Source organism: Acartia tonsa, chromosome 3 (assembly GCF_053477335.1).
Source record: "Acartia tonsa isolate MP-2025a chromosome 3, ASM5347733v1, whole genome shotgun sequence".
Taxonomy (NCBI): Eukaryota; Metazoa; Arthropoda; class Copepoda; order Calanoida; family Acartiidae; genus Acartia; species Acartia tonsa.
Window position 1 is genome coordinate 1,201,305 of NC_137262.1, and position 27,928 is coordinate 1,229,232.

Here is a 27,928-nt window from a genome sequence, read left to right on the forward strand (position 1 = left end):
AAATTATCGGATACCCGGCAGGATAACTGAAAATCCGGCATTAAAAATTAGCCAGATAAACGGTATCAGGATAGTTTCAATATCCAACAACCCTACCTAAAACATCGTTATGGGCATAAAGACGGACATGTGTGATTATAGAGTAGCATCAGGATTTAAGTCTTTAATCATTAAACATGATTTAAAGTCATGTTTCTTTGTATTTTAAATCTTATAATTAGAATCATATGAGAAACAATGATCATTATATTCAACAAAAAAAGTTCAAAGGAAAACGCCATCTTTTTTTAGTGAGGTTTTTTTAAATGAAATTTTGAAAAATACTGATTTTGGTTTTTACCTTGTTACTGAAAGTTTTCTAATTTTCAGGTTTGAATATCTGTTGAGAAGAACAGCTGTTTGATTTTATATTTTCGCGCCAAATTATCAGCTGTTGAACCTTGTGAGAATGGTCTCTGGCTCCCGGGAAACAGCTGCGCCTACTCTAGCCTCTATTACGGAACAGCTGGCAGCTGCTACATCCCTGGCAGCTTCATCGACGGCAGTGGAACAGCCGACAGCTGGTTTTGCTGCTGCTGCTTCTTTGGCTTCATCTACATCAGGGAATTATTCAATTTATTTGATTAATCATTGATAATAAGTGTATTACAGTTTACTTTTCTTTTTTTGTTAATTGAAATATTAGATTTTTCTTGTTATCTTTAATCATAACATTAAACATCAAATAAATGAATCAATAATCAGATGCTGCCTCCTCAATAACATCACTGGCAGATTCAGCAATCCTGTCAACACCTTATTCATCCATCTCTCCTACCAACACTACTAGGTTATGAATGTTGATAAACATAGCATGTGAAATTAAATCCTTTTATGATGAATTTTTTTAATTTTTGAAATCCACAAAGAAAAAATGTCTTCAACTGACATATCATTATCTTTTTAGAAGTATTTTGTTTATCTGTATTCATACCCAACTTATTAGTGACGTTGTAAGTAGCAGCTGTAATGACGTCACAGCAGTAAAACAAGAAAAATCTGGTTTACCCAGCAAAAATGGCGCCAAACAGAAAACCGCCATTTTGAAAAATGCGCATAGTGAACACAGACACAAGAGACTGCTACACTTTAGCCGCTCCAAGTCTGAATTTTGTGAGAAGTCGGAAGCGGCAGCAATGGCTGCTGAAGATAAAGTCGGCAAATCGGCGTCGAGTGAGAGTGGGTCGGCGTTTCAGACTGCGCCCTGCAGCCCATTTCTACCAAGAGTCAAGTAAGAATTTAGTTAATATTTTATCCGCTATTAGCGCTCTACAATTTATATTATCATAAAATCTAGCAGAAGGATTGTTTAGATACAAAAGCCCCTTCAATAAAATTAATGTCTTAAAGTTGATTTGTTATAAGTTTATTATTGTTTTTAGTCAAGGAATTCCCCCTTTTAATAAAGTACAGGGTGGGGCAAATAAGACCGGACAAATTCTAACTTCTAAACAAATGAATATAAAATCATCCATTTTAAAGATTTTATTGAATTTAAAAACTGGCAAGCAAAATAGGTATAAGACTATTAGATTATTCAATAAAATCGCTGCCAGCCTTAATCACCGCCTCTACCCGCCTCCTCAACCGCCGCCAGGTCCAGGTCAAAATGTACCTGTCCAATATGGCGTAGTTCTCCTTGATAGTGGCAATGAGGGGGGTCTTTGTGGCATGAGCACGTCTATTGGTGCATGCTTCAAAGTAGCCCCCGGCCCAAAAGTCCATTGAATTAAGATCAGGCTGCTGGGAGGCCACATTTCCTTAGAAACGTGAGTAACCACAGGATCCAAATTCGCCCAACTTTCAAGCTACCCTTATACACGTAGGCTCTTATTTGGACCACAGTTGAGCTAGAACGACGTTTTTTACCTTTATAGAAATGGCATGAAGTTTCAGCTAGGGTTGTCAGCGCAACCCATGGTCTAAAATGATTTTTTAAGTTCAATATGGGTCCGTGAAGTCAAGAACCGAGAAATTTTCACGAATTTTTAAGGTTTTTGACGTTTTTTACATCTCAAAATCTGCCTCGTTTCACTTTGCTGGAGTACTACGGTCAAGCCATTTCAGATAGAGAGCTCTAGTCTTTTCTAGTGTCTTACTTATGTATCTGACAGTATCCCCAGCAAGTTGCATAACTCTACCTCACCTACAGATGGGCTGAGATCAGATTTAGTGGGCCCTAGTCGAGAACCCAGTTTAAACCACCGGCGCATTTGGAATTTGCCTTGTTGAACATATGCGCGGCCAGCTCGTTGTTCACGTCCATCTTCGTCCAAAGATTTTTTTGTGCTAAAAGTTCATTACCTAAGCTTTTTATAGTGTGGCCAAACGTCCTGATTGGTCGAGTAGTTTTGGCGCTATGGCCGTTTAAAGTTTGTCCGGTCTTATTTGCCCCACCCTGTATAATTTGTATTGAAGAGGTTGCGTGAATTCTCATAGCATATTTTTGTTAGTTAGACTTTGGTATGACATTCGATCTAAGTATTTGGTCCAAGAAACACAGTTGTACATTAGTTAGTTTAGATTAAGATCTCGCAAATTTGTTTCTCAATCAAGTCTTAAAGTCTCCTATTGAGGCTTTAGGCTATTTAGAAGACTCCATCAAAGACCCAAGAGGCTAGTTGCTTATACCAGAAGTAAATAAAGAAGAACTTAGGTAGCTTGTAAATATAAGCGTGTATCTCTATTATGTGTTAATTATCTGCCACTGTCCTCTTCATCTCTGGTTAAATAAACTTAATTTGACAACTATTTATGTTAAAATTTATTGCTTTACAATATAAGACATGATTTAAATGTTTTACAAGTTTTTAATTAAACGACATAATTTCATTTAAAAGCGCAACTTCTCACAACTATTGATATTATCATTTAATGAATTATTTAGTTAGTGCGCTCTTATGGTTGTTGTCATCCTTGTTATCCAACTACAAATGCTCTATCTATTTATATTTTGAACACTGGCTCCAGGGGCGTCCAAGCTTTATCATTTGGGGGGGGGGGGGGGACTGGTGAAAACCCCCCCTGTCTGGACGTCCTTTACTGGCTCTAAAGACAGAGCTATTTATCTCTTATTAAAAATTATTTCTAATTTTTGCTGTGCAACTGAATAACTTGTATATCCTTGTTAATGTACAAATGTGCAAATAATTTGGCAATGATTTAGCTAATCACGTTTGTCAGTCAATCAGACATCATTATTGCATGCGAAAAGTGTTTTTACAAACTTACTTCGCCCCTTGCCTCTAGGGGGTTTGCCCTAAGAGCTAATTTAAAAAAAACTTATTTTAAATTAACTGCCTAAAAGAAATGGGGGGGGGGGGGATTTTTTTTGTTTTTGTGGGGGTTGTGGGTGTCCACCCGCCAAGAAAATAGCCTAAAACCACCACAGGACCAGTAGGTATATTCCCTGAAGAGTAGAATCCAATCGGTTCAGTAGTTACCGAGATCTTAAGGAACGGACAGACAGACATCAAGCTACTTTGTATTATAGATTATATTTCTACAGCGGAAGAGCCCTAGGATTCAGTGGCTCTGTGTTCAAAGGGGAAAAATAGATGAAAAATAACCAAAGACTCAAATCTAAAAATAAAATAGCCTAAAACCATCCAAGGACCTATGAAAAACTTCTCTCAATTGAAGGTCTCAATTGGTTTAGTAATTAGTGAAATCTAAAGCAACAGACCAAAAAAAACCTAGCCACTTTATATAATACTAGCGGCAACGCCCCTTAGAAGCCTCTAGGGGCACTTAAAGTAAGAGGGAGAAAAGTCGATCTCATCCCATTTTAAATTTGAGTTTCAAATGAGTAAAAAAAAATATTTTTGGGGGGGGTAGGGGGGTGAAGACACCCTCCCCAAAAATAGTTTAAAACCTTTCCGGGACCTATGAGAAGCTACCCTGTTAAGGAGAACCCGATCGGTTCAGCGGTTAGCGAGATTCTTTGCTACAAACAAACAAACAAACAAACAGACAGACATACATCGTTCTACTTTGTATTATCGATAAATGATTTCAAAATAACATAGTAATGTTACTACAATTAAGCTTCCCTTTGAAATATGAATATACTATGTTTAACCAAAACTAATAAAGGAATAAGCATTTTAAAGAACTTTAATAAAAGCAATGCATTATAATATGTTGTTTCAAATAAACACTTTATGTTTTGCCTCTTCAAGGCAATGGCCTCTAATTAAGTTATTTATTTTTGGACTGATTTTATAAGGGAAGTAAGGGAAGTATTCCTGTATTTAATGAGCAAATCTTGATTTTCATTTGTTAACCAATTGAAATTATCTTATTGGTTGATCAATTAAATTTCTTGTCTCTCATTGGATGAAAGATTTAAGTTCTTGTTAATCATTGGTGGATCAGTGCAAATTCTTGTTCTATTTGTATTATCAATTTAAATAATTGTTTTTCATTGGTTGATCAAGTCACTTATTTCTCTCATTAGTTGGTCAATTGAAATGCCTGTCTTTATTTGTCAATCAATTTGAATTCTTGTCTGTTATTGGTTGATAAATTCAATTTCTTGTCCCCCACTGGTTGATTAGTTAAAATTATTGCCTCTTTTAAATTCAAATTTTTGTCTCTCATTGGTTGATAAATTCAAAAGACATTATGATATTCTGTAGTTCTTTTAGGTAAACAAAAATGTTTGTTTTAGACCTTTTATCACGGATTTTTTATGCATATTATACAATTTTATTACTAATTTTTCATAAAATAAATAGAATAAACTTGGAGATAGATTTTTGAAGGCCTGGCCATTTTTTTTTATAAAATTTTCCAGATTTATTTAGATTTTTCTTGAATTGAGAAGCTAATCTATGATTAATTTTGTTCTATTTTAAGTGTCTCTTCAGATAATTTTAATGAAGGTTTTTATTAGTTAAAAGATCAATTTAGAGCTCTAAAATAAGAATGTTATTTTTTGTATTATTGGTCGTTAAAAAGGGTCGGGAAAAACATTTTGTGAGGTGTCTTTTTGTATTTTCATTACATTTTATGTGTTCTAAAAGAGCTTCTCTGTTTGTGGATATTGTTATCCTTATAATTTACCCAATTAGCATTGCCGCCATAATTTTATATCTCCGTGTTCCCATGAGTCTTTTAAACCAACTCCTCCCCTTTCCCTTTTATTCTGCCGGCCCCATTTCATATCTTTGTTTTCCCATGGTTAATTTAAAGCAACTCCTCCCCTTTTTTTGTGTGTATGTGAGAAATATTATCTTATTGGATATTATGTTTAAATGGAGGAATTAATTCATCAAAATGGAGTTAATGCATTACAAAATCGAAATTGGCATAGGCTTCTTTTCTCAGAAAACTCTGACTTTGATGTAGATTTAGATATATACAAAGACATTGATATTGATTCTTCATATTATTGTCCAGAAAGTTTTAGCCAAAAATTTAAAAATTCTAAAAATATCTCTCTTCTAAGTATAAATATACAATCTCTAAACTCTAAATTTTCTAGTTTATCCGATTTAATTGCATTTTGGAAAAGTAAAGGGGTTGTATTTGACATAATTTGTTTGCAAGAGACTTTCTCCATAATTATGCCATCCATGTATGAACTTAATGACTACCATACAGTTTTATACAAAACAAGGAAAACTTTTGTAGGTGGCGGGGTTGGCTTTTATATTAACAAATCCTTAAAACTTTCTATATTAAATGAATATTCTATCTTTCATGAAAAAATAATTGAATGTTTATTCATTGAAATTGAACTTGGTAATAGAAAAAAACTTCTTGTAGGTAATTTCTATCGTAGCCCAAGTAAAGGAGTAAATAATATAACAGCTTCTATGCAAACTGAAATGTTTCTTGAGCATTTTCAGGGTATTTTAGACTCTATTTCTCAACGCAAATGTAAAGCAATCATTTGTGGTGATTTTAATCTTGATCTTCTTTCCTTTAATTCTCATAATCACACTGCTGAGTTTATTGATATGTTGTTTTCAGCTGGCTTTTTGCAACTTATTTCTAACCCAACAAGAGTATCCAGCCATAATAATTCAGCAACCTTAATTGATCACATTTGGACTAATGATGTTAAAGACCAAATGGTGGCTGGAATAATCACCACCTATTTAAGTGATCATTTCTCAACTTTTCACATTATTAAAACAAACAAATATCAGCCAACCCCAAAAGTAATTTCAAGTCGAGATTTCTCTGAAAATAATATTGCAAATTTCAAAGAAAAATTAACTAACTTACCTTTTACTGAAGTCTATAACCATAATAACCCTACAGATAGCTATGAAACTTTTCAGAAAATATTTAAGGAAGCATTTGATCAGAACTTTCCATTGAAAGAAATTCGTTTTAATAAAAACTATCACATGATAGAACCCTGGATGACCAGGGGGATTCTTAGGTCTAGGGCTAGAAAATTTCAGTTACAGTCTCAGCTTTCAAAAAATCCGTCGGAAGTGAATAAAGAATTGTATAGAAAATATAAAAATGCTTACAACAAAGTTTTAAAAACGGCCAAAAAAGTATATTACAGCAATCTTCTTTTAGCTAACCAGGGAAACCTTAAAAAAAATTGGCAGATTATAAAACAAGTCGCTGGGCTTAAGTCAAAGAATAATTTCTCAACTGAAAAACTTGTAATAGATGGTACTGATATTATTGGTGAAAACAACATGGGTCAAGCATTTAATAGGCACTTTTCAAATATTGCACATAATATTAGGCAAACTATCAATCCTACTGACAGGCCACCTGATAGTTATCTTGAAGAATCTGAATTTTTATTTAACACTCCACGTATTACACCAGCTAACATTATTGAAATTGTCAAAAATTTTGAAAGTAAAAAGTCTGTTGATTATTTTGGAGTATCCTCCTTCTTGTTAAAACAAATTATTACACCAATTCTAGATCCATTGTGTTTTATTTTTAATCAATCTTTAGAATCTGGAAATGTACCAGATCAATTTAAAATGGCAAAAATAACTGCTGTATTTAAAAATGGCGGTGATCCTTTTAATTTAAATGACTATAGGCCAATTTCACTTCTTTTAATCTTTTCTAAAATATTAGAAAAATACATTGCTAACCACTTGCAAGATTATTTGTCTGAAAATAATTTGATTAATGAACTTCAGTTTGGCTTTCAAGCTAAAAATTCTACATTTCATCCTATGATACACTTACTAAATCATGTGAGTAAAGCCATGAATAAAAAAGAATACACAATTGGCATCTTTTGTGACATTAGAAAAGCATTTGATTGCGTGCCTAAACAGACACTTTTAATGAAACTTCGTAAATTTGGTATTCATGGTAATATGCTTAGTTGGTTTGAGTCCTATCTTTCCAATCGAACTCAATTTGTAAGGCTTGGGCTATTTGACTCTGAACCATTAGAAGTAGATAGTGGTGTGCCTCAAGGTAGCATTTTAGGACCAATCTTGTTCTTGATATTTTTTAATGATCTTCCAAAGTCAACATTACTTAAACTTCTCCTTTTTTGTGATGACACAACAATCTTAGCCTCGGGAAAAAACCTTAATGATCTTATTTCGTTTGTTAACACTGAACTTCAAAATATTTCTCAATGGTTCAGAGCCAATCAGATGTGTTTACATCCCAACAAAACCAAATTTACAATATTTTCCCCATCCCCATCCCTTATACCTTGGAATGAAATTAACCTTTACTTTGATGAAAATGATCCCAATACACTGAATCCAAATCCATTACTTAAACATAAAATTGACTTTGTAAACCATGAAAGTGAAATCCCTGCAATCAAGTTTTTGGGCATTTACCTAGATCCAGCCCTAAATTTTAAGTTTCATATAAAAGAATTAAACAAAAAACTATCTAAATCTCTCTTTTGCTTAAGGAAATGTCAAAGCCTTTTAACAGAAAGTGCTATGAAATCTTTGTATTTTTCTATTTTTCACTGCCATTTGGTTTATGGAATTCAAATATATACTTGTGCATCGCCTTCAATTCTTAATGCCATCAAAATAAAGCAAAAAATGGCTGTGAGATGTATAAAACAAGCAACATATTATAGTCACTCTGGTCCGATCTTTAAAAATCTTCAAATTCTACCTTTTGACTCTTTGTGTATCTTTTTTAAACTTAAGCTTATGTATGAATACAAAAACGATCTGTTGCCTAGGTCTTTTAACAACATGTGGCCCCGTAGGGGTGATTTAATTGCCAATTATAATCTTAGAAATGATGATAATCTAACTATACCTGCTTCTCGCATTTCTCTAGCTGAAAGACTACCTTACTGTTCCTTACCAACTCTATGGAATAATTTTAATGATATTGACAACATAAGAAATAGTTTGACTAAAAAGCAATTTATAAGCAAGCTTAAAAAGTGCCTACTAAATAGAATTGTAACCACATGTAAAAGAATTTTATGCCGCTCATGTCTTTTGAGAAATTTAAATTAAGTAATAGCTTTAACTCCATACTTCATCTATTATCAATTTTATTTTTAAAAAATATTTTAATATCTAATGTTCTAGTCCTCTCACATACACCCTTCCTCACTCCCCCATTTTCACATTGGAATGAAATATAATCCTTTTAGTTAATTTCTGTTGTTGTTTCATATTCCTATTTTATTTTCTTTAAACTTGTATATCATCTATTGCAAAGGCTATCCAATATTACCTCTCACGAGATTGTTTAGTCCTTTGACACTGTACATAATTATTATTTGATCTGTCCTTAATATTTTATTCATATTCAATTTTTTTGTTTGTATATGAATATTTAATACCTGTATTATAACACTGTTATTATTTTTACTTGTTATGTGTGTCATAAAATAAATATCTAATCTAATCTAATTTTTATAACAATTCCTTGACCTTTGAAACCTAAAATTTTTTTGAAAGCACAGCTTTCATATAAGTTTTATATAATCGAATCAAGATTAATAAAAGTCCCCAAAGTTCTTAAACCAACATGTATATAAAATATAGTCTACTGTTGTTTTGTTATGTTAAGTAAAATAATTTCAACTATCTTTTTCTTTCATTTCCAATATTTGTTGATATCGTCAAAGTGATAAATTTCTCTTAGTTTCAATATTCCATTGACATAAAAGGCCATTGTTTTTTTTGTCATTTTTCCTTATTATAATATAATTTGCTTAATATTTGAATTAACAAGGATAAATACTTAGGAGAGTAGTCTAAAAATAATTTTGTTCTTGGACTACAGACCATCTTTTTACTCTAGATGACTCTAGGCAAAACATTTAGTGGTTAAAAACTATCCCATAAAAGTAAAATGAAATAAGACAAACAGTTTGATGTATTAACTTCTAACTTTATGAAAGCGGCTAAAAAAACATTCAAAGAGCGCTGGGGGCTGCCAATGTTATTTAATAAACAAAAATAGGAAAATCTACACTGAAAAAATTAGCCCTCAATCTTTTATAGACTCTAAGTCAATCTATAATTGGTAACGTACTCCGTCGGACTGACGAAATGACCCTAGTTATAGAGTTTATTAAGCAACAAATAACATACTGAGCTGGATCTTTAAATCATTTTAGTGGTGAGCCAGATCGGGGAGCTAAATTTCAGCCAGTCACAGCGCGGCATCTCATACAATGCTGTGTTCTCATTGGTGGAAAGTTGGATCGCCCCGATCCGGCGCACCACCAAAATGATTTAAAGATCCAGCTCTGCAAACGTTTGAGCATTTATAGGACGTTCCTTTAATTGTTATGTTCTGTAGTATAACAGTTGACATTAGTCTGTTATTTCCTGCAATTATAGCACATCTAATCTAATATGGCAAATAGTTCTTAACAGAAATTACTGTGTTTTTTTTTCTTGTTTCTTAACTGATTTTAAAAGTCCAAAACCTAGCTTATCTACAAATTAATTTATCATGTTGAATTATTAGATTTTCTGTATATTCTAAAAATTTTAGGTAATATTTTCGTTTAAAATGATGTTAGAATTTTTTGGTTGGGCTAAAATAGATGGAATAGATGATATTTCTAAGAAGTTAAACTTAGTTTAGCGGTCCCAACTATACATATATCCATGTGAGGTCAACTAAACATTTATTTCCAATTTTTTCCTTAATTTCCAAAGTTGTACGACAGATAACCCAACTATTGCAAAACCTATTTTTATCATCATTAATTTAAATAAATAATAAGACGACTACCTAGAACAGTTTCAAAAACCACCATGATGATGTTCTCCCATTAAACCGAGCTTTGAAAGGTAGTCATCCTCATCCTGAAATTGTAAACAATTTTCAAACATCATTTAAAATTATTAAAATTACAGATTTAGTTAGATCATGATAAAGTTTAACTATTGTCTTTCCCATCCCCAAAGGAGCAAATTTCTTAATGAAAGACAACTTTCATTCTCTTTGCAACACAGCTTCGTGACATTTACTTTTTCAGCTTTCTTTGTTCAAAATTTCACATATTTTTCCTTATTCATTATGTTCTAGCTTCATCTTTGACAAACATAAAATCTTTCTGGATTGTATTGGCAGATTTGTACATGTATCCATTTACAAAATTGCAGCTATTAAAGAGATCTTTTACTAAAGAGAATTTTTGTAAAGACTATGGTAAGACTTACATTAACCCAGTATACAGCTATCTCATTGCAAAGAAGTTTGTTCTTTGCAGCAGAAGAAACAGCACTCCCAGCTGTTGTTAAAGCAACTACTTCTAGTTTCTATATTTATAACACTGTCACCAGTTTAGTCAACACCACTCTCTATTCAACAGAACTGCCTAAAATTGAAGGAGGTTTGGTAAAAAATAAGTCAACACAAAATTCAGTTATACGTCTTTTTGGAAATCCTATGATTGAGTGCATTACCTGCTTCATACTAAATGATGATAGTGAAGCTACACTTTTATTAAAATTTACTTCAATTACTACAATAATTTCATCCATGTAAAGTAGTTGTCTTTGATAGCTATTTTTGTGTTATATTATGATCAGGTTTATATTTTATTATAAAGATCAAACAAATTAGAAAATATTTAATTGTTAGGAGCAAAGCTACACATTACTTCCAAATAAAAGCAGATAATATACATTCATTTTGACAGGACACGCTTGGTTTTTTTATTAAATGAATAAGTTAGGGTACAATGTTTGGCACTTTCGATATAAGAAAATGATAATAAAAAACCCATAGAATGCGATAATAACTTCAGAAAAATCGAAGAAAATAGTTTTAATACTTAATTAACGTTTTTAAGTTTTTCTTCAAAAAGTTTAGATAAGATGCCTTTAAAAGTCGTCTATGATTTTGTCAGGGATAAAAATGTAACTTTAAAATAAGAATTACAACATATTTTTTCAATTAGTACAAAGTAAAATTTTGAACATTTTATTGATCAGTATATTTTTTAAAATGTGAAGTAGAAACCTGAATATTTTATCATGAAAATTGTGTTATGATTTGATTGTCTGCTAGATTACAAGAAAAAAGATACTGACAGTACTTGTTGGTTCTTTAAAAATAATTAGGTAGATTACTTTCAGAACCCCTCTTTTTGCAACGTTATTTCAATAGAACAGAGCCGTAGTCTTAGTGTACTCAATATCTAGACAGCCAACCATTGTTTTAGAATTGTTCAATTTTTTTAACTTCTGATAAAAACAGAATTAATGGTATTTTTGTAAATATTATACCTCCAAGAAATGGCTATACTTCCCAATCATATGTTGTGTGATATTTAAAGGACGCCTGCAAGAAATAACACGCTTTAACTGCTGAAAGACTGCCACAAGAAGACCCAATACCCCAAATTTAAAGCCTTCAGCTTCAATATTAAAAAAGATCTAGGCATTTCAAAATAGCATTTTCTGTACAATGGAATTTTTGAAAGATTTCCAATGCTCATAAAAGAAAAAACAATATTAAATTACGTCGCCTAGACACAAAATTATAACCTTATCTTTGTCAGAAACTTAGATTGCCTGTAACTGATTACATTTTTATAATAAAAACATCACATTTCATTGTCAAAATCTATGAAAAAAATTCGATTTAAATTGCATTTTTAAACGAAAATCATAGCGGAAACAAAGGGGTAAACTAATACAAGTTTAGCTGTGATTGGTTGTTAAGCTGATTCAGCCTTCTGATTGGCTACAGTATATTCGGTACAACGCAAGTAAAACTTAATTTTTTTTAATGATTTTGACTATAAAAATGGGTATTTTTATTGTAAAAATATAATTAGTTACTGGAAACCTAAATTTATGACAAAAATAAGCTTATAATTTTGTTTCTAGGCCACGTAGTTTAATTTCAAAGTTTTTAACATGAGCATTGCAATTCTTTCAAAATTTTCATTGTACATAAAATGTCATTTTAAAATGCCTAGAACTTTTTTGTTATAGAAGCTGAAGGCTTCAAATTTGGGGTATTTGGTCTACTTGTGGCAGTCTTTCAGCAGTTAAAGCGTGGTATTTCTTGCAGGCTTCCTTTAAGAGGAATTATTTTGATATAATGTCATTAAAATATTCGTTAAAAAAAGTGCTATTCTAGCTTATACTTTACATTTTAATGTGTATGATAATTCAAATAAAAGATAATGAAGATTTATATTATATTTAATTGTTATAATTATAAAGAAAAACCTGGAAACAGTAAAAAACTGACTTTATTTTATTGACGTAGTGAAAATTTTGTCAAATATTTGAATAAAAAAACACTATAAAACAAAATAAATTATTTTTAATATAGTCACAAAAAGGCTTAATGAGTTTAGGAAATATTACATTCACTAATCATGTCATTTAAACTCTATTACACAGAATACATTGTAAAAAGATGTTCTCGTTTTAATTTTAAGTAATTTGAAATGCATTTTAATACCTTTTAATGATTTATTTTTTGAAACATCTTTTTATAAAATGTTATTGATTTTTGAAGTTATATGTTAAAATGTTTTTAAATTTTGTTAACATTTTGTTTTAAATGTAGAAAATTGGTAATTCTAAACATTCAAAAAATGATTTTATTAAATTTTCATCACTTAAATTGCATGTTTGATGAAATTTTCAACTGATAATTCAAGAAAAATCGTTTAAGTTTTATTATATTTTACTTTGAAATGTTAAAAAAATATAATTATTGTCAAAAATGTGGAAGTTATACTTTCCTCAAAAAAAGACCTAAAACATGCAAATTAACACGTGTAATGAGATTTTTTTTCTTTCAGGTTTAATTTTAAGTAATTATTGATATTTTTTGTAAAAAGGATTTTATATAAAAAGTTTGAAAACTCGAGTTATGTAGTGGTTCTAAAAAAGGTTGCGAATTTATGCAATTTTCTTGCAAAAAAAATTTTCTAGGATTTTAAAAATAGCAAAGGGTGTTATTAGACGTACTTACAGATACAATTGCAAAGTCATTTTGGCCAAACACTAAAATAAAGTTTTGACATCTGAGGGTCCAACCGTGTTAAGTAAAACCTCCTAAAAACTTTTACAAATTTAAATCTTCCAAATTTGATATAAAAATGTTCTAACATTAGAAGAAATTTTTTGTTTAAATGAAAAAAAAATAAAGTCGAATTTTGAAGTGCAAGGAAATATCGGGTTCGAAACCATGCCGTTTGTTAGCCAACATAGACTTTGGGAAAACTGTCAAGATAAGGTAATATCATAGTATTAAGGCGAAAATCTCTATATTTCAAAATGATGTGTGTCTGTATTTCTGGTAAGATCTCGTAAATGACTAGATTGATCATTCCACAATTTCCATACGTGTTTTTTAATAGGATCTTGGGCAAGTATTGGGCAACAAATGACCCTGGGAAAAAAAACGATGCGACCAAGGCCCCAAGCCTCTAAGAAGGGAAATGGGTGAGATAATTTTTCACGGAGGAAGGGAGAGATAGAGGAGTCCCACCTCCCATTAAATGCTTATATGTATGCTGAGTGTATGACTTGTAAATATATTTCCTGTATGTCGAGCGGTTACTGAGACATTAAGTTTCATCCGAACCACTATTCTATTTTAGAGAAGTTTCACATAGCTTTCGGAGTGGTTTTACGCTATTTTAGATTTTGAAAAAAGTTATGAGTCTGTTTTAGGCTATATAACTGTCCCCACTAATTCTCATGGAATAAGCCCCTAGGGGTGCAAACAAAAACTAGAGAAGCTAAGCTCTAAATATCATGTAAAAAGGGCCTGATTTGATTGCAGATCAAAGGGGCGCGAGAATTCTCATTTTTTAGTGGCTTGGCAATTATACATCTTTTAATATAAACAAATCATATATTTATGTGTTCAAACAAAAATGCTTAAAGTTTAAATTCATTGGTCATTGTCATGTTTGAGGCTATTTTTAGTAGTTTTTCAAATTTCGAATCAGAATAAGTACCTTTGCTTTGCTCGATTACAATTACTAACAATTTATTTTGTAGTTATAAACACTAATTTATAATAACATTGTGCTTTTTTTACTGTATGCAATTTAACTCTTGTTTTTTAATCATAATGTTATTTGTTATTGGGGTTTTTTATAGGGTTGGGCCGGATACTTTTTTGGCCGGATACCGGATACCGGATATCCGGCTGATTTCAAACGCCGGATATCCGGTAACCGACCGGATATCCGGTTATCCGGCCAAATTACCGGATATCCGGCCGGATAACCGGCCAAATTACCAGATACCAAAGTAGCAAAAAAAAATTTCTTCAGAAATCTTATATAAATTTACATAAAGTTAAACTTGTTCAGAAAAAATGTTCTTCTAGCTTCAATAATAAGAAAATTATAGCCATTTAAAATTTTAAAAAGCAGAGATTTTTGGTTTGAAATATAAAAAATTATAGAGCCGGATATCCGGCCGGATAGTTTCAATATCCGGTATCCGGCCGGATATTGAAAATGGCCGGATATCCGGCCGGATATCCGGCCACACCGGATATCCGGCCCAACCCACTTTTTTATTAAAAAAAATAATATATAAAAAATTGTAAAAATGTTATTTTAAGGAAACATTTGACAAGAACTTAACATGGAAACAAAATTGCAATAAATAAATTAAAATTTATTAAAATTAATGTTTATAGATTTATCAAAAATGATTTTTATAATGATATTACTAATAGGTTTCTATGCGGAGGTTAATTACTTATTAAATACTAGCGGCTTCGCCCCTGGGATTTTTTTGTTTTTGGGGAGGTTGGGGGTGTCCCACCCCCCAAGAAAATAGCCTCAAACCACCACAGGACCAGTAGGTATATTCACTGAAGAGTAGAATCCAATCGGTTCAGTGGTTACCGAGATCTTAAGGGACGGACAGACAGACGGACGGACGGACGGACAGACATCATTCTACTTTGTATTATAGATATATGTAATTAAATGAGAAAAGTCATGTTTTATATGCAGTTTTAACAGAAAATTCACCAAAATTTGATTATACGAGCTGCTACGCACCTAGAGGCCTCTAAAGACACTGAAGGGAATTTTAAATTTAGATTTTAGTATTTATTAAGGTAAAGGAAAGAAAAAGTTGTTTTGGGGGAGGGCATTTTTCCTAGGGGCAATGCCCTCCTCCAAAATTGTTATAAAACTCTCTCTGGACCTATAAGAAGCTTTGCTAAAAAGGAGAACCATATCTGTTGGGCCGTAAAGGAATAAGGTGCAGCAAAGTTGCTTGTGTTTTCATTGAATAAATCTAAGGGAACAACAATAAATGAGAGGGGAGGGGGTGGTGGTGATAACTTCAACTTAAAGGGACTGTGAATGAAAAAATTTCTCATCAAATTATCAAACCTTAACATCATCTCATTTCCATAATCTTAAAAAACGGCTTTTCCCCAGATTTTTACTACATCCAAGATTGGGGGGAATTTTCGGAGTATATAAATTTGCAGTTAATTGTCTTTTTTTTCCTTCTATAGCTAAAACTAAACTTTTTGACATAGTTCTCTATTTTTCCTATTTTATATTTTAGGTTAGGTAGGTGATTGCCCGGTAGGGTTAGGCAAATGGCCCAACAGGGTTAGAGCCCCCCGCAATGTGGTAGAAATAGGAGACAGGCTGCTGTGAAAATACGACAACACGCCCCTTAAGAGGCGTTGCCACGAAAGGGACTATACCCGGAAAATCTTTATGAAATTTATGATAATTCCTATAGGGTTAGCAACACTACTCTATTGTTATTATTTAATGTCAAGAAAAAAGGAAATTTTCCAAATATCATCATTTTTTATCATGTATAGAGTATTCTTTTTAAGACTTTAAGGATAAGTATTTAAATCTAAAATTTTAAGTTTATTTATTAAAAGAATATTGATACTAAATAAAAAAAATATTGTTTGGGTAGTTTACATTTTTTGTGTGGGATATTTTTTTCAAATAATTTTAAAACCTTCTAAGTTATGTTTAAAGCTACTTTTGTATATAGGCCTGGAAACATCAAAAAGCTTGTTTAATTAGAGTACCAAATAACAACATATTTTTTTGCTTTCCTTTTATCACTGAAAACTTTTTTTTCTTGTAACATAACCGCGTGTAGAAATGTATACATATTCGTCATACATACTCCATTATATATGTTAGAAAAGTATAAAAGTAACTCTAGTTACTAGGGTCTGTGACTGTCCATAAGTCATTCGGTCCGAGTAAGGAGATAGTCTACGTTGACTTTTGTTATTAAAAAAACTAAAACTGACCATTATTAGTTAATATATTAAACAATATTGCCATATTACAAGATACATCTAAATATTTATTTTTAGACCCTAAAAACTTCAAATATACCTCTAGGGGCACTTGAGGAGTGGGGAGTTGAATCCCAAAATCCATTTTATAAATTTAGATTTTAAAAAGAAAATCAAAAAAATTAGAGGGTGGTGGTACCCTCCCCCAAAATAAATGTAAACCTTTTCGGGACCTATGGGAAGCTGCTACCCTGTTAAGGAGAACCCGATCGGTTCAGCGTTTTGCGAGATCCATCGGTACAAACAAACAAAAAGACAGACAGACATCGTTCTACTTTGTATTATAGATTATTGATGCGCTACGATTCTATTTATCCTTGTAAAAAAAGGAAAATTTTCGTAATTTTTAACTAATTATCTACTTAGTATTAAGTCTTAAAATCATTTAATCCTTATTGAATAGGTAATCTGTACACAATTAGATATTGCTTAATGCAAGAAAGATAAAATTCAGTTGCATAGATCAAAATAAAACCCCAGATCCATAGAAAAATTGCAATCCAAAAAATATAATTAGCCATAAAAAAAATTGTTAAATTGTTACAAAAAGTTTCAGTATGACTTCAAAACAGACAATTTCCCACGAATATTAAAATTTAAAATCATAAAATTAATATCAGTTTTGTCAGACTGTGCTTTGGTCCCTAGGGGCTAACAAAACTGGTTTTAATCATATATTTTTTTTTATTTTAATCTCTGCAGAAAACTGTCTATAATACGATGAGTTAAATAAATATTCTTATATTTTTCTTAATGGAAGACTTACTTATTATTTAAATTCTAAAAAACTTTTGCTATTGAAACATAAACTAAAATTATATATTATCACCAAGCAAGAGAAAATAAATCCTTACACATTTTTATCAACGTGTAGTTTTGTAATTTTATTACAGATTTTTTTTTCAGAAGAAGAAAAATGGACGTTTTTATAAAGAAATATAATTTATGGCTAAGCGCAAGTCTACTCAATATTTAATAAACCTTATCTATTAAAGAAAGTCTGTCCGTCCGATCTCGGTAACCACTGAACCGATTCTACTCTTTAGGTAGAATACCTACTGGTCACATGGTGGTTTTAGGCTAATTTCTTGGGGGGGTAAGACACCCACAACCCCCCAAAAAATCACCCCCCCCCTAATTTTTTTCGCATATAGTTAATAGTAGTCAATTATTTGATACCATCAGCTAATTAAAGTAAAGGAATAGAGGGGTTATGAGCTTTATGTAACTCTGTCCCCTGTCCTGATTTGGTATTGGGTCTTTGAAATCAGCTAATAGAGTCGGAAATATAATTACAGTCGAGTGCCTAAAAAAGAAAGAAAAGCAATTTTCTAGCAAACTTGGGTCAGATAGTTGTCTGGATTATACATCCATGCTTATATATTTATTATCAGCTATTGATATTTTAGTTCTACCTCTATTTCTATTTCTATTTTCTATTTCGTCTACCTTTATTCCTTGCTGCGCTGCGCATCGTTGGTTATTAATTGTACCTGATTGTTTAAAGAATTATTCTCATGAAAATAATGAAAAAACAATTTGAAAATTATTTTTTCTTGAAAATTAAATTGATGAAGAAAATAATATAAAAGAAAAAATATATACAGCATATATACATTAAAATGTTAGAATTAAAACTTTTTATTTTCGTTAATGTGAAGTGTCGGTTAGACTTTAGAATAGCATTTAATCCATTTTTTAGTTCGGAGCTTGGCATTTGCGCGTTAGCCCCCTGTAAGTTAATGAACCTTTTTTGTGAATCTAAATCTAAAATTTGATGTGGCATGTAGCTTCTTCATCATAGGGGCGAAGTTACTAGTGTCATAAGCAGCGTTGCGGAGCCGTTTGATTTTGGTGCGGCTCCGGCTCCATCTCCGGCTCCGCCCTAAAATCAAGAAAAACTTGACATAGTTTTTCCCCCACGTCTATTTTTGACTTTTGAAGGTTTTAAAAGTTCAATTTTTGATAAAAATGGACTTGAAAAACTTAAAAAGGGTATTTGCACATGACAAAACAGAGTTACCAAATTATAATATATAATAAATCTCTTTATTTATCTAGTCCGGAGCCGGAGCCGTTTTTTAACGAAAATTACGGCTCCGGCTCCAGCAAAATATGGCGGCTCCACGACTCCCGGCTCCGGCTCCGCAACACTGGTCATAAGATATATATTTTTATATCCTTCATACGTTTTAAAACCTTTTTCGTCATTGGTTTTTTTTATGAGGTGTTATTTTACATGGTTATGTGTGTTTGTTTAAAAGTCAGTCCGCCTTGGAATTCTCCTTCGATTTAAGTGATCATCTAGAGAATCCAGATCATCATCCACGTGTAATGGGATGCGATACTCTAACACCCAAGGATATTAGGTTAAGTAACATCCATCAGACAACCAACCCTGTGATTGCACGACCTTTGTCTGAGAAGTCCTAACTGTGCATGGTAGTGAGTTGCGCATTGTCCCTATTCATCTATTTATGTCGCGCACCAGACATTGCAGCAGTAGGAACCAGTTTTAACGTCTTTAGTTATGACGCGAAGTCGGCCCGAGATTCGAACCTATCACCTCCCCGGCGAAGAGCGAGTTTTGTCCGTCACCATAACTCATGAAAAGATTATTGATTATATGATGAACTTAAATAACCATTAGGTACTAATTTTTTATTTTTACTTTATTACTTACTAGCGACTACGCCCCTAGCAGCCTCCAGGGGCACATGAGAGATGGGGGAAATTGGGTGGGAGTCGACCATAGTTATAAACCATCTCAACCTACGAGAAGCTTCACCGTAAAGAAGAACCTTATCGATACAGCAGCGAGATCTTTTGATTAAACACACTGACTCATAGACATTCTTTTATAAAAGGATTTTCATTTTTGAAAAATTTTTAATTATTGTTATTGAAAAAAATATTTCTTGTTGTTTTTTTAGTGTCAAACTATATTAACAATCTTTGAAACAAAAGAATTTACTAAAAATATACTAATTAAACAATTTTTAACGTATTTTCAAACGTTTGTTAATTTTATACTATTCTTAAAGATAATTTTTATTTACATTATTTTTTAATGAAGAGAATTTAGTAGTTTACTATATACACTAGCGGCTTCGCCCCTAGCCTCTAGGGGCTTTACCCTAAGAGGTAATTAAGAAATAAATTAAGTACCTTTAGTGCTGCAACATTTTAAATTAACTGACTAAATAAATGGGAGAAAAATAGTCTAAAACCACCACAGGACCACAACATATTTTTTATCATATTACAAAAAGACTCAATTTAGCGGGTGCTGATAAAAATATACTGATTGCACATAAATGGACGGACGGACATACATTCTACAAACCCAAATTGTACATTAGCTTCGCCACTTAAAAAGACGTAATTTAGTAGGTGTTGACAAAATTATCATAATAAATATTATAATTGCAGAGATTTTTTTACAATATCTAGGTCATAGAAAAAATCTAAAGCCGCTGTCGAAGACTGCGATTGGCAAACAAAGTAGAACGATTTCTGTACTTCGTTCAAAGCTTAAGATAATTTTAACTTCTGGGTGAAACTCGGAAGATGATTAAAGTCCCTCAACATATTATGACGTCATACCATAGAATAGCCAATGAGAGGCCAGTATACACTTTAATTGACCATTGGTGAAATTTATGCTGGCCTCTCATTGGTTATTTTATCGTACGACCTCAAAATACGACCTCATTTGCACAACTTTATTAGTAAGATTGGGGGAAATGCCTTGGTCCAAAAGAGGCGCAACCAAAAACAATGCACAGCTAGGACTTTAAACAAATTTTGAGCAATCAATCGGTTGGTTCTCTGCAATAGTTGAAATATAATTGCCTTAGACCTACTGTAAGATTATTAAAAGCGAAGACATGTAAGTATGTCCATAAACATTTTCCTGTATCAAGCAGTTTTTCAACAAATTTACTTACAATTTTGCTTATTATTATACATTTATATTCTAAATATTCAGTTCTGACACTATACAAGTGTTAATGTCCGTTTGTCATACCGTTTCAGTGCTTCGCTTTTATGGATGTTGTCATCCTTGTTATAGATTTATCATTGTGCTTTACGTAGATAGGTCCCCAGCCGCAAGTAATTTTAATTTTAAACAAAGAAAGCCTGACCGACTGTCAACCAACCATATAAACGAATAATTGTTCCATTTCAAATAAGATTTATTCCTCAAAAATTTTTTTTAAAAAATTTAAAAATTACTTGATCGAATACTAGTATAACACACCCCACCCGAAGGCTTGTTAGGTTTGAAAAAAAAACCATGGATACGGTTTACTGGGGCCTTATGGTGAGTTTAGAACATGCTTTCCCTAAATTGAATTAGTACCTTCCCATAGTAGAAAATTTTAAAATTACTTTTACTTTTACTTTTATTTTTAGACTACCTTCACCTAACCTCCTTTATTGTCTTATTTTGTCTTTTATGTTCATCATGCATATTCGTTCAAATTACAGTTGAATTAACAGATATTGGAGCTTTCTAAAAAGGTCTCTAACATTTTTCTAGCTCTAATACTTTTTGAGATATCTTCATATAAATCTATCTAATATTGCTTTAAATTGACCAAATTGAACAAGTAAGGTGCCTAAAGGTATCTACATTCAATGGACAATCCTAATACATACTTTTTAAGACTATATAAGCCTTTGGGTGGGTGGGGTGTGATAAGTACTATAAAATTACTTAATATGTAAAGTTTAACTACATAATACATAAAAATATCACAAATTAAAAACGTGATTTTTGTAAAAACAAAAAAGTTTATATATTTATCTTTTTCCCTAATTATAAATGCTCATTTTAGTAGTTCTTTTTTCTGTAGCAAAGCAACTCTTTCGTTTAATGATAACGTCAGTATGTATGACGGCAATATTTTAAGTATTTTATTTACCAAAACTATTATTCGCTTCTATAAATACATAAGTTATTGCTAACATTAAGACATTTTATATTGGTTTATCAATTAACGATGACAACATCCATAAAAGCGAAGCTCTGGAATGGAAGGACAAACGAACATTAACACCTGTAGAGTATCAGATTAATAAGCATAATATTAATGCATAAGGCTTTAAAAAATTGTATCTAAATTTGTTGCAAAACTGCTTATATAATTATACTGCTTAAGGACATTCTAACATTTATGGGACTTGCTTTGGATTTGTACCTTGTTGTAATAGGAATCAGTATTCCAAAACTCAGAGGAATAGGATAATTTTAACATACCAATTTTTTTGTCAAAAAAGTAAAACATCAGCAAAGCATGTTTTAAATGGATGTGCGGACTTTCTTTTAACGATTATAGAGTTGCAGCGTTTTCTAAGTTGTACCTAACTGTTATAGGAATCATTATGCAAAGTTTAATATCGATTGGACGATTCTAACCTGTTAAAATTAACGAAAAGAGCTAACGGTTACGGAAGGACGGACCGATCCTAATTATAGAAAAGCTTCGCTTTTAAAAACTTAGTTTAAAGATTTCATCCTTGTTTACTACATATGTATTGGTAAAATATTGATGTTTTATCATTTATCCAGAGATATGGACAGATATACTTCCTATTGTGGCGCTAATAAAAGCGAAGCTACTATCTAATTACAAATGTCCGTTTGTCCGTCCGTGTTGGCAAGAAAAAAAATGGGGAATACATGTCAATACTTTGTCAGCAATAATTATTTTTAATTGCTACTTGATCTATAAAAACCATTGAAATTGTATGCTAATGAAATAATACCAGGTTCAATATACGCCCCCTAGAGGCCTCCAGGGGCCCTTAAGAGAAGTTAAGTTTCAATAAAAATTTGAAGAAGAATTCATTCTTGGAGCAAAAATTCTCTTAGGGGGCTGGTGGTACCCTTTCACAAAATAGTTATAAACCTTTCCATGACCTATTAAAAGGAGAATCATATTAGCCCAGCGGTTAATGAGATTTTTCGCTACACACACATACAGACATCATGTTACTTTTATACAATTAACATCCTCCAATTCTTATAATTGATTTAAATCATTCAATATATGTCCCCACCCGAGGATAAATCATAAAACATCAATGTTCATTATAAAGATCAAAGTACTGAAATGTCTGTCATCGTGCTAAAGAGCCGCATTTTATCATTTTGATTCAAATAGTTTTTTTTTCTTCATTATTTGAAAGATTTTAGTATAATTAGAAAAATGCATTTGTTTCATAATAATATTCATATATTTTTATAGAAAAACTTATATTGTAGCAGATTCATATTACTTTTTTGATTAGTTTATGTGTTTTATCTCAATCGCCTATTATTTTACCTATGTTAAAACTAGCCTTTTTTGATATGTCTAGGAATAATATGAAGCTTACATGATAATCTAAAAACAATGTGTTAAACTATTCTAGAGTTATTTACACAGACTATTCTAGACAGCTTTCGTGGATATTAATATGAAAATTTAAAAGATAAATTAATATTTGTGGAAAATTATCTGTAATACGAGCTATACATGATTTTGCAGTTTGGATGAGAATCGGTTCCAATCCAGCGCGAAACTGGAAAAAAACATTTAATTGATTATGAATAACGCAGCAATAACTAGCTATTATCATTTGGTTGTTGATAAATCATAGATAAATTTATGAAAAAATCAGCATAGATGCGTGCACAGGATTTGAATAGGGGGTGTCAGCATAGAGAGGGTGAAAAGGTCTTCAATTTGTGTTGATAACCCCTTTCAATCCACTTTTGCTCGCCCACGTTCCCCATGCGAACGCCCCAAATGAGATGCTATAGGTAAACGAAATAGAATAGTTATTTCTCGTATCGTATTATAAACGGCTTTCCGCGGATATAGAATGTACAATTATAAGATTAAAACTAGTTTTTTTTAGCCCCGAGGTGCCGGAGGCACCGGCTAAAAAAACTGGTTTTAATCTTATGATTGTACATTTCTATATTCGTAGAAAACTGGATATAATACGATGCTAGACATAGTTTTTTCGTATGGATGAGAACCGGTTCCTATCCACCGGATTCGAATAAATACGAGAAATAGATTTATCAATTTTATTACATCAATATCATATGTGTACTTCTGCAAAATCAACAAGGACAATTTTGTCCATTAGAAGGGGAAGTAGATTTGATTTACATGTTAAAAGAGTGGCTTCATCTCTAGCGCAGTTAGGTTTTCCTTTTTTCCGGGGAGAGGGGGGGGGGGTTGTTGATTTTTAAAAGTAAGTATTCCTCACTAAACAAAAGACATTTAAACCAACAAGGCAACATTCCCTGAAAAGCAAATTCCAAGTATTAGATGGACAGACGGACGGTCAATAACGTATGATTCGCTACTGAAATTGTTTATTTGTATGTGCAGATATTTTTTGCAATTGTTAGATTTCTTGCAAAACATATTTATCACCAAGGATACAAGGATAAAACATTGGACTTAATTCCTAAAATTTAATTAATTTAATAAATAATGGAATAAAAACAAGGATGACAAGATCCATAATTTGCAAAGGAAAGTTATATCAATATAATTTTATACAGATCATCCAAGTTAAAATCCCATTCCCCCTAATTCTACACAAGATAGTTGTACTTTTTAAAAGCGAAGCTTTTCTATAATTAGGGTTTGTCCGTCCGTCCGGAACTGATAGCTTTTTTTCGTTAAGTTAAACATGTTTGAATTGTCCTATCGATTTCAAACTTTGCATGGTGATTTCTGTAGTAGTTAGGTACAATCTAAAAAGTTTAGCAACTCTATAATCATATCCAGAATGTCCGTACGTCCATTGTAAACATTTTTGTAATTATAATGACTGTTGTTTCAGTATTGATGAACGACGTCTATCCTGTTCAAGAACCGAGTTCAGACCAATTCAGGCAGAAATCATCTTGTAAGTATTTTATCATTTGTAGTATTTGACACCAATTAGATTTCACAACATTTATCTGAAAGAAGGTTGTAAAGAAAATTTATAAGAAGGTTGTAAGAAGAAATCTTAGTAAAATTATGAAATGTGTTGTGTATATTGCCGTACATCCCTAAATAGATTTACCCCACACAAAAGAGTTTTATCATTTTATAGCTATAAATTGAACATTAAACTACTTACCAAAATAAATTTTACTTCAAAACACAATTTTACATGAAATTTATGAACAAAAGAACAAAAAGAATTCTTTTTTTTGAAAGAGCAGCTTTTCTATTATAAGTTCTATATTAATTTTTGTTGTAATTTTTAACCCCAAATCCAGGGATCTAAAGGGACAAGAATGATGATGATAAAATGCATCACCCTCAATGTAAATTATATTTATTCGTGGAAAACTTGGAACACAGAAACCAACCAAGAGACTCCAACGTTTTTAAGGCAATAAATGTAGGACGTAACAATTTTTAGGCCTTTATTGAATTTTTAATGGTTCATTAAGTTGAGTTTCAACCACTAATTTTAATCTACAGAAGGGGTAATTTTGTGTATCAACATTGGGGGTGTTCATCAATTTATCGGCTATGGTCTTATCTCTTTAGATCCCTACAATTATTGTTATAATTATCATTGTTTTCTGTTGCTTGGTGCATTCATAGAATTCAAACTTTAAAGAGAATTAATTATATAAAAAGAAAAGTACATCAAACTTGTACTTTTTACATAAACACCTAGAGGCCTCGTGGGGCCTGTAAGGTGAGTGGAGGGAAGGCGGAAGACGCTTCCCATCACTTGTTACCCTCCCTCAGAATAGTTATAAATCTTTCCAGAACCTATGAAAAGCTACATTGTAAATGAGAACCATATCGGTTCAGTGGTTGGCGAGATTCTCTGTATTGACAGACAGAAATACACTCAGATCCTGTTACTTTTATATAAGGATTCTGAATAAGTTTTCTGCAGAAAAAAATTATAAAAGAATTTTGTAGAGAATGTTTTCTTATTTTAACTTTTGAACAGGTTTCGAGATTTTTTTCTTTTTAGGAGAAAATTGCGCCTTGAATTTTGGAATGCTGGTTCTCTGCCCTCCAGAGTCAAGAAACACAAGATTCCTTTGGTGTAAGTTGTCCTTGTTTTAATAAATTAAGTAATAGAATGACTGTCTAGTATGTTTATAAGTAAATACCTATTACCTATATCGAGAAACACAAAATTTCGATGACACAATTTTGAGTTTCCGAATTAGCCGCTAAAATGAACCATTCAAATGTCTCTTTGTCAAGATCAGTGGCATGTACAGGGTTTTACTTGAGGGATGTGATTCGATTTTGACCCCCCCCCCTTAAACCAAAAATCGAGATGGTTGTAATACAGAAAACAAGAGGGGTGGATACACCTTTTGGGTGTCGTCCAACCCCTTACAAAATCAAAATACAAAGCTTTCTTACAAAAGTAATTTTTTTTCACGACCCCTTGACTGCTTTAGGGATGTGTATCAGGGTGATACTGAAGATCCTTTAATGTCAAGGTTGTTTAAAGGGGGTGTATATTTCCCTACATCCTCTGGTCAAAATATAATTTTATAATCTAACCAAAAATTGTAAAATTTTGATAGATCCTAAACGGTTTTCTAATTCTAAATTTGTTAATCTCAACAACAACAAAAATATTTTTATCAAATTCGAATTTTAAAAATTCCTACAGAGTTTTCAAATAAACAACAAATTAGATTTGTAAATGTTTCATAATATAAAACCCTTTCAACCAAATTTTAAACTTTTTTCAACAATATTTTATTTTTTTTAACGTTCAAAAAACTTTGTAAAATATAAACTTAAAGGCAGTCTAAATGGATATTTTAAAACATAAAAGCATTTTTTTGTAAACATTAAAAAGCCCCTTTATCTATTTTTTTTCTTTTCATCATTCATTTAACATAGCAGCGTAGCCTAGGATGGACTAATATCTTTCTGGTACAAAAAAAATATTTTGTTCTATTCAAAAAAGGGTAGCGCTTTAATGTCCTTGTATAAAAATACATTGTTTCATTTATTATTATTACTTTATCTCTATTACTTTTTGTGGGGGGGGGGGGGGGGAATTTTCATTTTTGAGGGGTTGGGGGTTTCGCACCCCCCCAAGAAAATAGCTTAAAACCACCACAGGACCGATAGGTATATACCCTAAAGAGTAGAATTAGATCGGTTTGGTGGTTACCGAAATCTTAAGGGACGGACTGACACACAGACATCATTCTACTTTGTATTATAGATTTAGAATTGACTACTACTCCTCATTTTCCTATTTTTCTTTTTATCATGCGTCTAATAAAGCAATGTTCTTTGTAGAACAACACATTATTTATGTTACACTCTAAACTACATTTTTACTAAATAGGAATGATGATGACCTATCACCAGCCTCTCATGACTCATTTGCTGAGATGGACCGCCTACTTTTGTCCAGGAAAGGATACTTAAAAATTATATGTTAAAATGTTAAAAATACCAACAAACCTTCAACTTTTCCTCTAGTTTAAAAATTCCTAGATTTTCTAAACATTAGCTTTACTTATAATCAGAAACTGTTATTTTTGGGTGGAAGAATCTTTAAAAGCAAAATTGTTTTTCTCAGGGCGAGAAAACCCTACACTGAAGTAGGTCCATGCTTTTTATTTTGAGGTGGGTAAAATGAGTGTTTTTTTTAAGGTTTGGGGGTATTAGTCTAATGTATAAAATGAGGGGTTTCAAAGTTTGAGTGGGGCAAACACCCCTTAACCCCAACCCTTGGACTTCTATGAACTAAACCTATGACTTAAATTCGATATAACAAACTCCTTTCTTTGTTTCTTCATTTCTTTAAACAATGCTTTACTTCTGTAAAGTTAACACACTAATTTTTAAAAAAAATGTTTTAAGTATCCAACTCTTAAAGGAGAAACTCATGTCCCGTGGCGGTCAAGAAGTCTTCCGTTGAATCCGTGGACAGCGGTATCGGATCCTCGCCGGAGAAATCTGGCAGTGGGAGCGGCGATGAACGGGCAGCAGATATGATTTTCCCGCTAGAATTGTAAATCTGCATTTTTCTTGTATTTTATTTCGTATATATTGTAAAAAGCACAGTGTTAAAAAATTGAAGAAGCAAATAGTGATACAAAAATGACGTCATACAATACAAACGT

General features: G+C 31.9%; 1 protein-coding gene across 1 annotated transcript; it reads left to right on the plus strand.

Moving 5' to 3' along the window:
- The first annotated feature begins 448 nt into the window (after window positions 1-448).
- Window positions 449-27,928, plus strand: LOC145312947 (uncharacterized). The gene is made up of 7 exons (XM_080152159.1): window positions 449-563; window positions 745-829; window positions 986-1,270; window positions 24,646-24,711; window positions 25,792-25,866; window positions 27,145-27,210; window positions 27,679-27,928. Exons 1-7 carry the CDS (start codon window positions 449-451, stop codon window positions 27,818-27,820), a joined length of 834 nt encoding a protein of 277 aa, XP_080008285.1. The 3' UTR covers window positions 27,821-27,928.